This window comes from Felis catus, chromosome A1, assembly GCF_018350175.1.
Source record: "Felis catus isolate Fca126 chromosome A1, F.catus_Fca126_mat1.0, whole genome shotgun sequence".
Lineage (NCBI taxonomy): Eukaryota > Metazoa > Chordata > Mammalia > Carnivora > Felidae > Felis > Felis catus.
Window position 1 is genome coordinate 81549754 of NC_058368.1, and position 15417 is coordinate 81565170.

General features: G+C 50.2%; 1 protein-coding gene across 6 annotated transcripts in view; it reads left to right on the forward strand.

Moving 5' to 3' along the window:
* The window catches only part of SPACA7 (sperm acrosome associated 7), a 28132-nt gene extending 16090 nt beyond the window's left edge, over positions 1 to 12042 (forward strand). For all 6 annotated transcript variants that reach the window (XM_045056032.1, XM_045056025.1, XM_019829692.3 and 3 more), the window contains 2 exons: positions 9737 to 9814; positions 11871 to 12042. In XM_045056032.1, the coding sequence (XP_044911967.1) occupies positions 9737 to 9814; positions 11871 to 11887 (95 nt within the window). In that variant the 3' untranslated portion in view covers positions 11888 to 12042. The remainder of the gene's footprint in view (positions 1 to 9736; positions 9815 to 11870) is intronic.
* Positions 12043 to 15417: the final 3375 nt, after the last annotated feature.

The window sequence follows — 15417 nt, forward strand, 5'->3', positions numbered from 1 at the left end:
GGTCCCGGTGACCCGGGGCCCCTGACGCCCGGCCCTGGCCAGGGAAGGGCGGGGACCGTGGGGTCCTGCGGGGCGGTGGTGGTGGGGAGGCCCCAGCTGGCCGGCCGGGAGGTTGTTTCTGAGTGATCGGTCGCCTGGAGCCCCGCCCGCACGTTCCCGTGAGGAGGCTGTGGTCTGGGTGGGACGGTGACGTTGCAGACTTTGGCCCGTGAGCAAGGACGGACCTGTGTTCGGTGTTGCCAGGCCGCTGCTATGCTGCAGACTGAGAGCCGTGGGTGTTATTTGTGGGCGGCACGTGCATTTTTGCCCCGAGCCGCGTTGTTGTGGGCGAGAGACCCTGAGGCAGTTCAACCAGCACGTGGTTGTCAGTGACAATTGCAATACTTCTTCAGCCCGTCCTTGAGTACCTCGCGGTCGGAAACACAGCCCTGCAAAGTCGTGGCTCCCACATAGTGGGGCAGGTGCTGAGGAGGACGGGGACAGGTGACCTGTGGACGGCCCGATACTGTCGCGTGCGCAGTCTGAAGCTTCGAAGGAGCAGGGAGTTGTGCGTGGAGCACACTGGGGTGGCGGCCCCTGACCACCAGGAGAGGAAGCCACCGTCACTCCTCCCCCGATCCAGGAAAGCAGATTTTGTGGCTGTGCCACAGCCAGTGAGAGAACAGCCATCGCCCAGGGGATGCCTCCTCCACGACTCCAGGTCCGACCGCGACAAGCGTGGCTCCTTCTCGGAAACCCCGCGGCCCCCGGAGGCCCAGAGCAGCACGGGCAGGGCCCCCCACAGGCATGCTCTGGAGGGCGCCACACTGGCCCAGGGTAGCTGCAGACAACAGGCCCTCGGCAGAGACTTCCCGAGCGAGTGGGCAGGAGGGTCGCTGCTGACGCCGGCATCCACCGGGTCTGCCGTCTCCCAGAAGCCGCGTAAGCATAGTCCTGTCCTCAGAGCTAGCAGACAAGACTAAGAAACCCACCGTGTGGAGCACAAGGCGTGTCTCTGGGTGACGGCGATGTCGGTGGGGACGCACAGATGGACGCTCCAGGTACAGGGACAGGTAAGGGCCTCACCTGAGAGAAAGAAATCTTAGTGTCTTTTGACTTGAAAAGCAGTCACTTCTGTCCTTCCTTGGGAGGAACCACAGGATCCCAGGGTTGTCTGCGAATTTCTAGTCGAGGCTTCTATCCACTCCCCTTTGCGTTTACTCCCAGTACTCCTCCGTGTGCATCCACGGAAGGGGGACACGAAGTCCAGAGCTCCGCTAACTGTGATGGGCCCTGGCCTGTGCGCCCCTCCTGGACAGGCACCAGGAGGCACCCTTCACGTGGCCCCCGACCTAGCACCCGGCACAGCGGCTGCTGCCTGGCGTTTGCGGAATCAGTGAGTCAGCAGGTGAATATTGCAAGTGTCGTCGTCAACGGTGCATAAGTATGAAAGGTAATCGTACCTCTGTGACTGTTACAACCATTGCAGCAACAGTGACGTTCTCCCCCTCAGAGCGCTCACGGTGTGCCTGGCCCCGTCACGTTCAAATCACCCCAAGGGACCTCACGGCGCCTGTGTCGGGACCTCAGGCCGGGGAGCCGAGGACCTAGCCCTGGAGATTCACGCCGCTTCCAAGGGCATTGGAGAACCCGGGGCCGGGGCTCCCCTGCGGCTGCCTGGAGCAGTGAGGACCAGCTCTGTGACCAGTTCTTGGTTTTTCTGGCTCTGCCCGTGGCTCTGCACCCCTGCCTCCCCCTTCCTGTCTTTCCCACCTGCACTGTGAGTGTGCAGGACGGGTGCCAGGGAGAACAATGGAGGTGATTTTACCTTTCAGGTGTCCCTGCAGGAAATGATTTCCATCTCAGAAGCCAGCAGCCAGTGCTTCCTGCCTCCCTGGGGTGCCTCGGGGGAGGGGCCCTCCCCAGCTTTTGTGGGCACATCTATCTAGAACTTTCTCATGGCCACAAGATAACATCATCTCCAGTCCAGTGCTCTGGGCCAGTGAGATTTGCGGACACTCTCTTCCCTTCACACTGACTTTAGGACAAAGGGGACTTCTGCTCATTTATCGTCCTAGACCCCCAGGTGTGCCGTGATTTCATCTACACTGGGTTAGAAGTCAGTTCATGTCATTTGTAGACAAACAGGCCCCTTAGAAACCAGTCTTCTTTGTCTCTGGTCAACAGCGAGCAGGTTTTGGAAGCTTCCAAATTAGAAGGAATGAGTAGATTAGAACACCTCCCTGAGGACTAGGGTCTTAGGCTGAGCCACTAGAAATGACCGTGCAGATCAAAGACAGTCCGATACCTGCTCCCGGGAACATTTTGGGGCCCCTGCGGCTCAGCGTAGCTGGGCACCCCCCGGCGTCCCTTCTCTCCGAGCCCACGCAACACGCAGTCCCCTCTGGGAGCAGGTGTGCATCCTGGGCCTGTGGCCACAGGCGAGGCATTTCCCTGAGCTCCAGCCCCCGGCCCCGGCGGGCACATGGGCGGGCTCTCAGTGGGGCGGTCAAGCAACCCCACGTGTTGAGGACTCATTGCGCAGGACTACGCTGAGCTCCACCACCGACTGCCCCAGAGACAAAAAAGTATAGACACCACAACGTCATCCTCCTACACCACACCTGGGGACAGCACGGCAAAGAGGGTTTAAAGTAGGCTCCAAGGAATGAATCTCTAATGTGAAATTCTGGCCGCCACAGCAGGGCACCTCTTGGAAACTGACGGGCTCTCCTTCCTGGGCTGGAGCCCTTCTCTCCCGCTAAGCGATAGGTGGGACTGCTCATGTGATATGACCGTCCCCTGGGGGCATGGGTCATTTTCTGCTTGATCTCAACCCCGTGGTGTTTGTCATCTGCCAGTGGAAGTCCGGCTAACCTTCCTGCCATCCTTCTCGGCGGAACGGGCCTGGAAGCGGACAAGTGTCTGTGGGACATGGGACGTGGGAAAGAGTGCAGGGCAGAGAGGAAGAGCCTGTCAGACCCCGGCTCCACCGCTCACTGGCTCTGCCGTCTTCGAACCTGTGTCATCTGTAAGCTGGGAGTCATAGTGCCTTAAGCTGTGGGGTCATTGGGACAATTAAATTGGTTGAAAAGGTAAGAACTCGGGGCAGATCTTGATTCATAAGAAGTGTTAGGCGTTATTACTAGACTTTCTGTGTTTTAGTAAGATTCAGTGCGATACAGGGAAATTCATCCTTTCTAGAGTCATGTAACCATCACCACAAATGACATACAGAAGAGGTCCGTTACCCGAAAATTCCACGCTCCTTCCACGGAGCCCTAATATACTGACCTGTGTCCTGTTTCTATGATTTTCCCCCTTCCGGAATGTCATACACTACAAAGACCATGTAGACCTTTGAGTGTAGCTTCCTCAACTAGCACAACGCATTTGAGACGCATGCATGTTTGCCTGTAATTATTCGGTTCCCCTCACTGCAGCCCCTGCTGGCTTACTCACTCACCAGCTGAATGAGCTTGGGAATTACAAAAAAAGCCACTGGAGACGTTCCCATACAAGGTTTTGGGTGAATAAAAATGTTCCTTTAGTTTAGGTAAACAGCTAAAGGTATGGCAGCTATGTTTTACTGTATAAGAAACTGTCAACGGGGGGGCGCCTGTGTGGCTCAGTGGGTTGAGCGTCTGACTTCGGCTCAGGTCATGATCTCAGGATTCGTGGGTTCGAGCCCCGCGTCGGGCTCTGTGCTGACAGCTCAGAGCCTGGAGCCTGCTTCGGATTCTGTGTGTGTCTCTCTCTGTCTGCCCCTCCCCCGCTTGCACTCTGTCTCTCTCTCTCTCTCAAATATAAGTAAAAACATTAAAAAATTTTAAAGAAGAAAGAAAGAAAGAAACTGTCAGCAGAAGTTGCATCCCTGCTAGCAGAATTGGAGCAGCCCTGGGTCCTCCTCAACACTTGAGATTTTCTGTCTCCGGGCCGCTCTAGCAGACGCACAAGAGTCTCACTGTGGCATGGGTTTGCACTTCCCTAGTGACTGGTAATCCCGAGCGTATTTTCCTGTCTTTATTTGCCATCTGGAGATCTCCTTTGGTCTAGTGCCCATTTTCCTTAGTCTGTTTTCTTACTGTTGAGTTTTGAGATGTGTTTACACATTCTGGATACAAGTCCTCTGTCACGCGTGTGATCGAAAAGATTGCCTGCCAGTCTGTGGCTTGCTTTTCATTTGCATACCAGTGTCTTTCAGAGATCAGAAATTCTTAACATTGGTCAAATCAATTTATCAAGTTTCATTTTCAGTGTCAAATAAGACATCTTTGCCTCATTTAAAGTCACAAACATTTTCCACGTTCTCTTCCGGAAGTCTTAAAATTGTAGATTTTACTTTAGGGCTGTGATCCATTTTGAGTGAAGTTGTGTATATGGTGTAAGATAAGGATTCTTTCGTTTTGGTTTGATTTCTTGCTTATTGATGTCCGGTGCCAACACCAGTTTTTGCAAAAACTCCTCTTTCTCTGTTGAATTGCCTGTGCACGTAGTTGACAATCAACCAGTCATTTGTGAGCCTGTTTCTGGCCTCTTACTTTGTTCCACGGACTTAAGATCTACTCTTTTTCAGGTGTCGCGTTGCCTTGGCTACAGTACATTGATACCAAGATTTGAGATCAGGTAGAGTCCTCCCGCTTTGTTCGGATTTTCAGAATCAACTTGGTTGTTCTGCTTTCTCTGCCTTCCCGTATACATTTTAAAAGCGGCTTGTTAATTTCCGCAGCCCATTCTGTTGGGACTTTGGCTGGAATTGCTACGAGTCTATACATCAGTTTGTCAGGCACCGACTTCTTAACCGTATTCGGTCTTGCCCTCTGTGGAGGACTCTGTGTATGTAGGTCCTCTTTGGTTCCTCTCACCAGAGTTTTGTAGTGTTCAGCATAAAGACTTTGCATATGTCTTATTAGATTTATGCATAAGTATCTCATAATTCTTGATGTGATCATAAATGATACTGTTTTTTAAATTTCAACGCCCGGTTAGTCATTTCCAGTGTACAGAAATGTGATTGTTTCGTACAAGACTCTGTAAACGTCCCCCTTGCTCAGCTCACTCTTGTGTTCCAGAAGCTTTCCTGTAGATTATTTAGGATTTACTGCTTACTGAATCATATCATCTGTGAATAGATTTTTTTTCCTTTCCAATACATACGCCTTTTATTCATTTTTCTTGCCTTACCCCGCTAGTTCCAGTACAGTGTTGGAGGTTAAATACGAGTAGTCAGAACGGGTGCCCTTTCATAAATTAGGTGTATCTAATTGCAAGCATGGAGGACTTTTTTGGTAAAAAGTCAGATAGCAAATATTTTAGTCTAAGAGCAATATGGCCCCTGCTGCAACTACTTGACTAGAAGCAACCAGAGACCACACATAAAAGAACAGGTGTGGCTATATTCCAACAAAACTTTATTTACTAAAACTGGTGCTGATCCATACTTGGCCTGTAAGCCATGTTTACCAACCCCTCGTCTACTGAAATGATCAGTTGGTTTTTCTTTATTCTGTTCATATGGCGAATTACATGTCTTGATTTCTGAGTGTTGAACCAGGCCTGTATTTCTGAGATAAACCCGTGATACAGTTTCCTTTTTTATATCCTTTGGATTCAATTTGCCAAAATTTAGTTAAGAATTTTCTCATTTATGTTCATGAATGATGTTGGCCTATAGTTTTTTCTATTCGACGCTTTTGTCTAGCTTTGGTCTCAAGGTACTAATGGCCTCACAGAATGAATTGGGAAGTACTCCCTTTCCTTCGGTTTTCTAGATCTGTCTGTATGAAATAAATATTACTTCTACATAAAATGTCCGAAAGGATTTACCAATGAAGACATTAGGTCCTGTAATTTCTTTGTGGGAAGGTTTTTAAGTACGCATTTTATTTCTTCTGTAGATAAAGGGCTGTTTAGTGTATCTGTATGTTCTTTGGTGAGCTTTGGTGGTTTGTGTCGATGAATTTTCCCATTTCATCTAAATAGCGGTCTCTCAACGCCCTTTTTAATGTCTGCAGGAACCATGGGGCTGTCATCTCTCTCGCTCTTGATATCAGTAATTTGTGCCTTTTTTTAAATCCCTGGTGGTCTGATCAGTAGTTTATTAATCTTATTAATCTGTCCAGAGAACCAGGCTTTTGGTTTCATTTTTCCATGTTGTTTTTCTATTTTTTTATCATAGTGATTTTTTCTTTTAATTTTCTTTTTTTTCACTGCGTATTTTGAGGTTTTTCTCTCCTTTTTTAATGACTTGTTAATGTGAATACTTAGGTCATAGACTTGAGGCTAACTCTTTTTTTATTGTGAACGTTTAGTTCCTTTTAATTCTACTTTAATCCCGCCCTACAAATTTCAATATGCTGTGTTTTTATTTTTGTCCGTTCAAAATGCCTTATAACTCACCTTTTAAATCTGTTCTTTGACCTGTGGGCCATTTAGAAATGTGCCATTTCATTTTCAAATATTTGGAGACTTTTCCAACACCATTGTGTTACCGATTTATGATTTATTTCTGTTTTGGTCAGAAACACACAGTGTATGACTTAGATCTTTTTAACGCATTTTTAAAAACTTTAAATATGGCCCAGAATACAGCGTTCTTTAGCAAGTACTCCCATGTGTGCCTGAAAAGAACGTGTACATGTTGTTGATTTGTGGAGTCACAACAATTATAAATGTCAATTAGATCAAGTAGCTGAACTACCTTGTTCAGGTCTCCTACACCCTTGAGTTCCTGTCTCCCCACTTACTCGACTATTAAGAGAGCAGAATTTAAGTCTCAGACGATCACCGTGGATGTGCTCACCGTGCCTTTCGGCTCTACCAGTGTTCATTTCACGCCCTTCGAAGCTCTTTCATTGCACTTCATCCGTATGCATAAAAATGTGGAATTGTTCTATCTTCTGGATGAATTACTGCTTTAACAGTAAGAAATGACCCTCTTTATTCCTGGCGATATTCTCTGTTTTTGTCTAATATTTAAATAGCCACTCTAGCTTTCTTTTGATCAGTGTTCGCATGGCTGATCTTTTTATTTTATTTTTTACCTCCTTGTGCTTTATATTTAAGGTGGGATTTTGTAGACAGTGCATAGCTGGGTCTTGTGTTTTTATGTAAATTGACACTCTGTGCTTCTTGAACATTTTCGATATGGTGTTACAATAAATTTTGATATTCTTGCCCTCTAATTCTACCTATAGAGTCATTTCTGGGCCAGCTTTGATTGGTTGACTCTGGTCATTATAGGTCATATTTCATTGGTTATTCTCATATCTGCTCATTCTTGTTTGGATGCCAAGTATGAATCTCACTTTGTTGGATGTTGGATATTCTATTTTTAAAAAATATTAGCAAGCCTTGCTCTTGAACCCACTTAAATAACTTTGAGGTTCACTTTTAAGCTTTGTTAAGACCAAGCAGCCCTTACCCCAAAGGCTAATATTCCCCGATACCGAGGCAGTAAAACTCAGAGCACTCTACCCGATGTCTGTGTATAATGAGGCTCTTTACGTTTACCAGCGAAGACGCCAACTTTTTCTGGCCTGTGTGAGCTCTGGAGATTGTTCTGCCACCTTTTTGGGTGGCTCTTGTTCCACGCTAAGGCTTCCTGTGGCTTCTCACTGACCCTTACTCAGCTGGAGACAGGGCCACCCTCTGCAGTGTCCGAGTTCCCTCGCCTCTGCTGCTCTGGCCTCCCCAGCCCCGTCCCCTCCTGGTGACACCACAGGGCTCTGCCTATGTCCTCCCTCATCACACAGGACCAGAAACACTCCAGGCAGGAACCAGAGGCTCATGGGAGCCCCTTGGCAGTCCCTCCTCAGGGGTCACTGTCCCTTGTTGCCCATTGTCTGATGAATGGGAAGTCATTGTTTCATATAATTTTTCTAGTTTTTTTTTGTTAAATTGGGAGGACAAATCTGGTCCTTGTTACTCCCATCTTTTCCAGGCGTGAAAGTTCAAATAGCAGGCTGTCACATATAGGAAAAGCCGTGCATTTCAACTCTGGTCAAAGCTTCAGGGTGGCCTAGAAGGAGCAGAAGCCAGGGGGCCTGCCTCCCAGGTGCTTTCCCAGCTGGACCACGTGCCACCCCAGTGACCTCAATGCTTTGTGTCCCTGGGGTCTCATCCACACCTGGAAAGTAAACATTTCCCACAAGCCTCATCAGTGCATTGATGTTCAGGTGGAACCACACCTACACAGTCCGTGTAAATGTCGCCATGGCACGTGGAGTCCTAACTAAAGATCGTAGTTCAGAAATGAGCATTTTGAGATGCGCATTTTATACTTATTAATGAATTATGTGTTTCCCTAAAATTCATCAGTCTGAATTTCCACCAAAATTTCCTAAGCAATTTCCTCTAAAAAACATAAATGTGGTTTTAAATATTGAGTGAGAGTATGATGTTGGCAACAATCTCTGTCACCAGAAGGACACAGAGGCGGATGGCAATTGTGGCCTCCAGGAGGAAGCTAGAAACGAGGCACCAACTATTGGAAATGGCCTTACTTTCCACAGTTCTTTTTATTTTTTTCAGATTTTCAAATTCTACCATGGGCTTATAATACTTATAAAAATATGAATTTGTTACCTTAAAATAACTTTGAGGAATGTTTTAAAAGCCAGAAGCACTGGGGCGCCTGCATGGCTCAGTCAGTTGGGCGTCTGACTTCAGCTCAGGTCATGATCTCACAGTTCGTGGGTTCAAGCCCTGTGTCGGGCTCTGTGCTGACAGCTCGGAGCCTGGAGCCTGCTTCCCATTCTGTGTCTCCCTCTCTCTCTGCCCCTCCCCTGCTCATACTCTGTCTCTCTCTCTCTCTCAAAAATAAATAAACATTAAAAAAAAAGCCAGAAGCACCTTGAAGGATCTGCCGAGAACCTCTCTCTCTTGTTGTTGGAACAGCCAGCCCCTCTGTGTGCTATCCAGAACGTCCAAAAATGCCCCATGACCCAAAGCACCACTCCTGACCTCTGGAATGTGCCTGGACTTCGGGCTCTGTTCCAGCCTGCGTGCCGCACGGGACACGGATAATTTTATGCCCTAATCAGTGATTCGCGGCTGGCCTTCGCTGTAACAAAAGATTCGTCCTCTTGCTCGGTGAATACCTGCTGAGCATGGGCTGGGAGGCTCCAAGCGAATGAGGGGCTGCGCTTTTATAAGCCCCACAGAGCAGCCGGCCACCAGGCAGCACCCGCGTGGTGGATAGATGTGCTGGCTTGAACGTTTTCCTTGCGTCTTCCTGCTGCACTCAAGTGGAGTTTCGGGGAACCTTCAGGATGGCAGTGTCCTTGTTATGCTTGGAGAGCCGGGCAGCCAGGAAGGAGAAGGGGGAGAGCGCCCCGGGCGGTGGCAAAGGCCACACCCCCAGGGAAGGGAGCCTCGTGGGTCGTGTGGGCCTCTCCCCACCGACCCGTGCCATGAACCCACACTCTGCCCTCTCCGCAGCGGTGAGATGGGCCCCGCGATTCTGGGGTAAGGGCGGTTCCGGGATGGGGCGTGAGATGTCATAAAATACACGTCATAGGGACCGGGAGCATCACCTGAAGGACGCAGGCTGGGGCGTCAGCATGAGGAGGAAGCCGCAGGGCGGTGTCCGTGACCGCCCGGGGCCGCACAGGCCGCAGGTCTGGCTTGGGGGCAGGCCGCCCTCACCTGCGAACTGGTGTCCCCAGAGTTGTCGTTCTGAGGCTGAAAAGGTGTTTGGAATCGTGACTTAACCCTTGACCAAATCCTGATCATCGTACTTATTTTTTCCCCACAGGAAAGAATTTTAAAAATGATCAATATAAAAAAACATCAGTTCTGGACAAAATCCTTCAAAACATTGGAAAATCTTCAGGTAAGTGGAATAATAGATAAGTAGGTCCTTGTGCTGGGATGCCACCCCCGCCGTGGAGAGAAGTAAACTGCTCCAGGGGACAGCTCTCTGGAGGGGCGGGTGACTCTCTGGGGGTCCCTGGGCAGATCGGGTTTCCTGTGTTTTCAGTGCGGGACTCCTGGCCCATTGAGTCCAAATTCCATGAGTCCTGGGCCACGTGTGGGTGTCCCCTCCCTTCTCAGCTGTCCCTGGGACCTGTGGGCCCACCACCACATACCACAGGACCAGGCCCACAAGGTCCCCAAGCCTCCCACCTGGGGAGTCCCACACCTTTGAGCGCCCCCGCCCTCCGCCCTCCCGCTCCTCCCACCCCTGCCCTTTCAGACAACTTCCTAATCGCTGAAGTTGGTCCACGAATTTCCCCTGGTGGCTTCTGCCCCGGCCCCATGCTTCTTTCTGGAACTTTCCAGAACACTCCTGAGCCTCTTCTCCAGGCCAGTCCTCCTCCTGGCCTCCCAGCCTCTCCCAGGTAGACTCTGTAGTCCCGTAGACGGTTCGAATCAGCACCTCCTGCGTTCTTTCTACCACACACCGGTCCACACACCCTGAGACCACCAGGTTTGGGGGCACATCACGCCCACGTTTCAAGCTAGTGTTAGCGAAGACTTCCGGGGGTTTGTAAACGGGCCTCGGTGCAGCCCCATTAGTTGGGTCCTCGTAGAGCCAAGTGCAGGACCAAACACTTACACCTGGCCACCTTCATTCGCCTCCATCAGTGCTCACTGGGCACCTACCACGGGCCCACACCCTTCCCAGTTCTGGGGACTGAGCACCATGGGCACGGACCCCTGCCCTCGAGGTGCCCACATTCCAGGGGAAGGTTAGATCTCCCTCTGCTCCAGCCTGCTGGGACACTTCTGGGTCCGGCGTCTTGCGGTCATCCGCTCCTTCAAACCTCCCCGCCCCCCCCACCCGCCCCCTGTCATCGTCTTTCGGCCAGCCTGCTATCTTGTCCTTTGTTTAAATGCCCAGCAGGGTGGAGCCACAGACGGGTCACTAGAGGCCTCGCATTGTGTGACTGGTCACCAAGCAGCCAGGAGCCACTCTGTGCGGGGCCAGAGCCAGCCCTGGGACCCCGAAATTGCAGGCCCCCCACGGTCTGCACCTCCCCTCAGTGGGACAGCCCAGTGCAGTCGGGGGTTGAAAGGGGGGTGAGCGGTGCCCTGCCCGCCACAAACTTACCGACCGGTACTGACATCCAGCCACTTTCTGCTGCTTTAGTCAGATGTCAGGGAGTCTTTGCCAAATCCCCAGTCCCCGGGCCCTGAGAGTTCTGTCGTTGAAAACAGGAACATCCCTATGGCTCTAGTGTCTGAGGCAGGACCTTTCCACGTTGCACGTCCTGCACGTTGGCCCTGGGCCTGCCTGTCTGGGGGATGGGTGGCGGGCACTCCTCTGGTGCCAGGGCTGGGGGCCCAGCAGTGCATACACGGGAGGGACCGAGGTCCTTGACCTCCCAGGGCCTGACATCACAGGACTGTGTCCACAGGGGGTGCCCCCGAAGGGAGGGGATACCCCCAGCCCAGCCCAGTAGTGTTCAGAGGGGCCCCCACTTGGTTTGGAGGCAGAAGGCCGTGGCAGTGAGGCATTAAAGGGTGCGGCCTGGCCCCCACTCGGTCCTCCCTCTGTGACCACCTCCCCGTGGCTCCTCCCTTCTCTGCGTCCTGGCCTGGGCTCCCCAAGATCCTGCCAGGGCTCTCCCCACCTGGCCCACTGCCACCCTCACCCAAACCCACACCTTCCCCCTCTCCCTCCTGCAAACAGTGCCTCCGAGTTTGCCCTGACCTCTTGGGGCTTTGGCCTGCACCCTTGCAAGCCCGTTTCCCCCCACCCAGGACTCTCTCTTCCTGCGGTTCCTTCCAGCCCCACAGCACCTGTGACTGCTGCCCACAGACTGGGGACACTGGAGGCTGGCTTCACGCCTGTAGTCCTGCACCAGTGGGACAGCCCAGGAGGGTCCAAGCCACAGGATGAGCAGGGCGCCTAGGATTTCTCAAGAAACTCTCTCTCCAAACAGGGAGCTCTTCCCAGTAAGTGGAAGAGGAGGGTGAAGCTCCGAAGAGATGCAGAGGACGGTCAGCAAGGCCACCCGCCCCGAGGGAGCCCCCTAAGCAGGAAACTCCAGACTTCGTGAGACCCCACAGCCCCACCCTCAGGAATAAAGAGCATATATGTGCACATACTGTTAACCACGCTGTGTGAGGAAGTGTGTTTTATTCATGAGTCCCAAGTAGAGCTTATTTGTTTAAATGTTAAGGTGGAGGGTATGTGGGTTTCCTTTTGTTTTTTTAATAAACAGAAATTACTGAGTCTGAGAAAGGAAAGGTTTGAGAGGTTCCTGTTTTCTAACAGGATAAGGCTTGAGGACGCTTAGCTTCTGAGGGTTGTGTCCATGAAGAACCAGAGTCACCTGCTGCCCCCCTCCCATGGCAGCGCCCTGCAGAGTGCACACACGTGTACACAAAACACACACGGAACTTCTCCGCATCGGAATGTGTACCGAGCACGGGAACACGCAGGTTGGGTCCCTGTGGTGCAGACGGTGAGCGTGAGCTCCAGGGGGCGTCTGACCAACCTACAGCATGTTCGGGGCTGACCAGAACATTTCTCTGAGCAGGTTTTCTTACCCAGACCCACTCTGACTATGGACAGGTTACGCCTCTGCTTGATCCATGGGGTGAGGCTGGGAAATGTTACTCGGGACAGGGTGTAGCTGCCTCCTTTTTCTAAATGGGCAAGTCAGTGGACATTCATGAATCAGGTCCTAAAACAGCCCTGGAGAGAGAACTTCTGCCTTGAGGCTGTGTTGGCAATGGACTGGTGTTTGTTCTAGAACACACACCCTTCTTATTGGTGGTTGCCGGCTGCCCACACTTCTCCAGTGAAACAAAAGTCCTCTCTTCTCTTTCCCCGACATCATCAAGTCGGTGGTAGTGTGGAGGCCCAGGGCATTGGGACCAGAAGATCGAGGCTTTCAGCCCATCCTGTGATCCTAGCTGAGGACCCCAGGCAGAGAGGGGACACGGGACTCCCTCATCACCAAGTGAGTTGGTGGCAGAGCAGGACGCAGACACCCCTTTCCTACTTCGGCCCCTCCATCAGTAAACGGGTATCTCGGGGTTGGGGTTTGTTTTTGCATACAGTTCTAGTTTTTCTGTCTTGTCACCTCCACTTGTCTCCACTCAGAGGTATTAGGTGGCCTTCTCATCGCCACACCATCACAGGGTCCCTGGTGGAGCCAGTCCCGGCGGGCTCTCCCTGCCAGGCATGCCGATAGCATCCTTGGTCCCAAGCAGGACCTTGCAGTGTTTATCCCCGGGGTGCTTTGACAGAGCAGGACTGACCTCGATAAGATAAAATGTAAAAACATCATCGACCAGGTCCCCCCACCCCCTCCTTCACTCTCACGGGATCCCTGAGTACGGTGATTTTCAAAGCTGAAAATTTAATGAGTTAATAGTCTGCGCACATCAGAACGTCTCCTCTCGGTGGTGGCTCCCGCATGTCCAGACCCTGCGTGCTGCAGGGGATAGACGGTTGCTGAGAGCAGCTGACAACTACATTTATGGACAAGAACACAAACATTAGCATTACTAACAAACATCAGGTGATCCACTAAGTCTGAGCTGGAGGGAGTCTCCCACTGGGTCCGGAGTCGAGCTGGGTGAGAGCTCCACGGAGAAGACGTGGACGTGACCCTCTGGAGGCAGGAAGCACATGGGCATGGGTACTGCCACCCGGGGCACAGAGTGATCCCCTGTGATGTGTTTTGGGTTGGAAAAAGCTTAAAAATACTGATTTGCTCTATGATTTCCATTTCGGAAATTGACCGAGGCCTGCTTCATGGCCAAACATGGACGGTTCTGATGACTGCTCCCCCTGGAAGTCGGGAGGAATGGGTATTCTGCAGGTGCTGGGCTCAGGGTCCTATAGACTCATCAACTGTCTGTTTCTACGGGACATGCATTTGAGTCCCCCACGATGATTGTGAGGGACTCACCCTCTTACGGGGCTGTCAGTTTTTCTTTATATATTTCAAAGCTATGTTATCAAGTTCATAAAGGCTAAATTATTATATTTTTCTGGTGGACTGAAGCCTTAGTTGGGTGACACGTTTCTCTTTAACTGTGTATTTCTTCTTGCCTTGAATCTACTCTGGGGGCGCCTGGGTGGCTCATTCAGTTAAGTGTCTGACTCTCAATCTCAGCTCAGGTCTTGATCTCAGGGTCGTGAATTCGAGCCCCGTGCTGGGCTCCATGCATGTGCATGGAGCTTGCTTAAAAAAAAAATCTAGGGGCGCCTGGGTGGCGCAGTCGGTTAGGCGTCCGACTTCAGCCAGGTCACGATCTCGCGGTCCGTGAGTTCGAGCCCCACGTCAGGCTCTGGGCTGATGGCTCGGAGCCTGGAGCCTGTTTCCGATTCTGTGTCTCCCTCTCTCTCTGCCCCTCCCTCGTTCATGCTCTGTCTCTCTCTGTCCCAAAAATAAATAAAAAAAAAATTAAAAAAAAATCTATTCTGTTTGATATTAATAGACATAACCACACTAATTTTCTTTTGGCTAACGTTCTCATGGTATATCATCTTTCATCTGGCAACCTTCACCTTTTCTGTGCATTGTATTTCATGTATATATTTTAGGCACTAAATATAAGGATGTATTTTTTGAAATTCCTTCTTTTTGCTTTTTAATTACTTAATCCACGTACATGGAATGTATCTAGTGATATATATAGCCGGGTTTATATCTACTGTCTTACTATTTGTTTTCTTTTGTCTCCCTTGCCTATGTTTTCTCCCTCATTACCTTATTTAAGTCACTCAAGTATTTTTTTGTTCCATTTTCCCCTTTATTATGTATTCTTTTAATATTTAACAGCCTTGTTAGAAATTACAATATGCACCTTAGACTTTTTTTTAGTCTTTATTCATTTGTGAGAGAGTTGTGTGAGCTGGGGAGGGGGAGAGAGAGAGAGAGAGAGAGAGAGAGAGAGAGAGGATCTCAAGCAGGCTCCACACTGTCAATGTAGACCCCGACTCGGGGCTCGAACTCATGAACCATGAGATCGTGACCTGAGCTGAAATCAAGAGTCGGACGCTCAACCACCTGAGCCCCCCAGGTGCCCCTACATCCTAGACTTATTATAATTGAAAATAAATTAGCGCTTTTACTACTTCCTGAGAAAGGCAAGGACAGGAGGCTATTTAACCCCATTAACAACCATCTTTTGTATTATATTCATCATGAATTTTTTACAAATGTCCTAAACACCACAGAACATTATAGTTAGTTTTATACAGTTAATATTCATTTAAGTTTACCCATATATGTACCCTTCCTTCTGCCCTTTATTCTGTAGTGCATTTTTAATGCTTCCAACCGACAATACATTCCTATGACTAAAGAATTCCTTGTAGCATTTTAGTGTGGCTCTTCTGGGTATGTTATCAGGCTTGTATTTGTCTGAAAATATCCATATCTCCGTTTTCTTTTTTTTTTTTAATTTTTTTTTTCAACGTTTATTTATTTTTGGGACAGAGAGAAACAGAGCATGAACGGGGGAGGG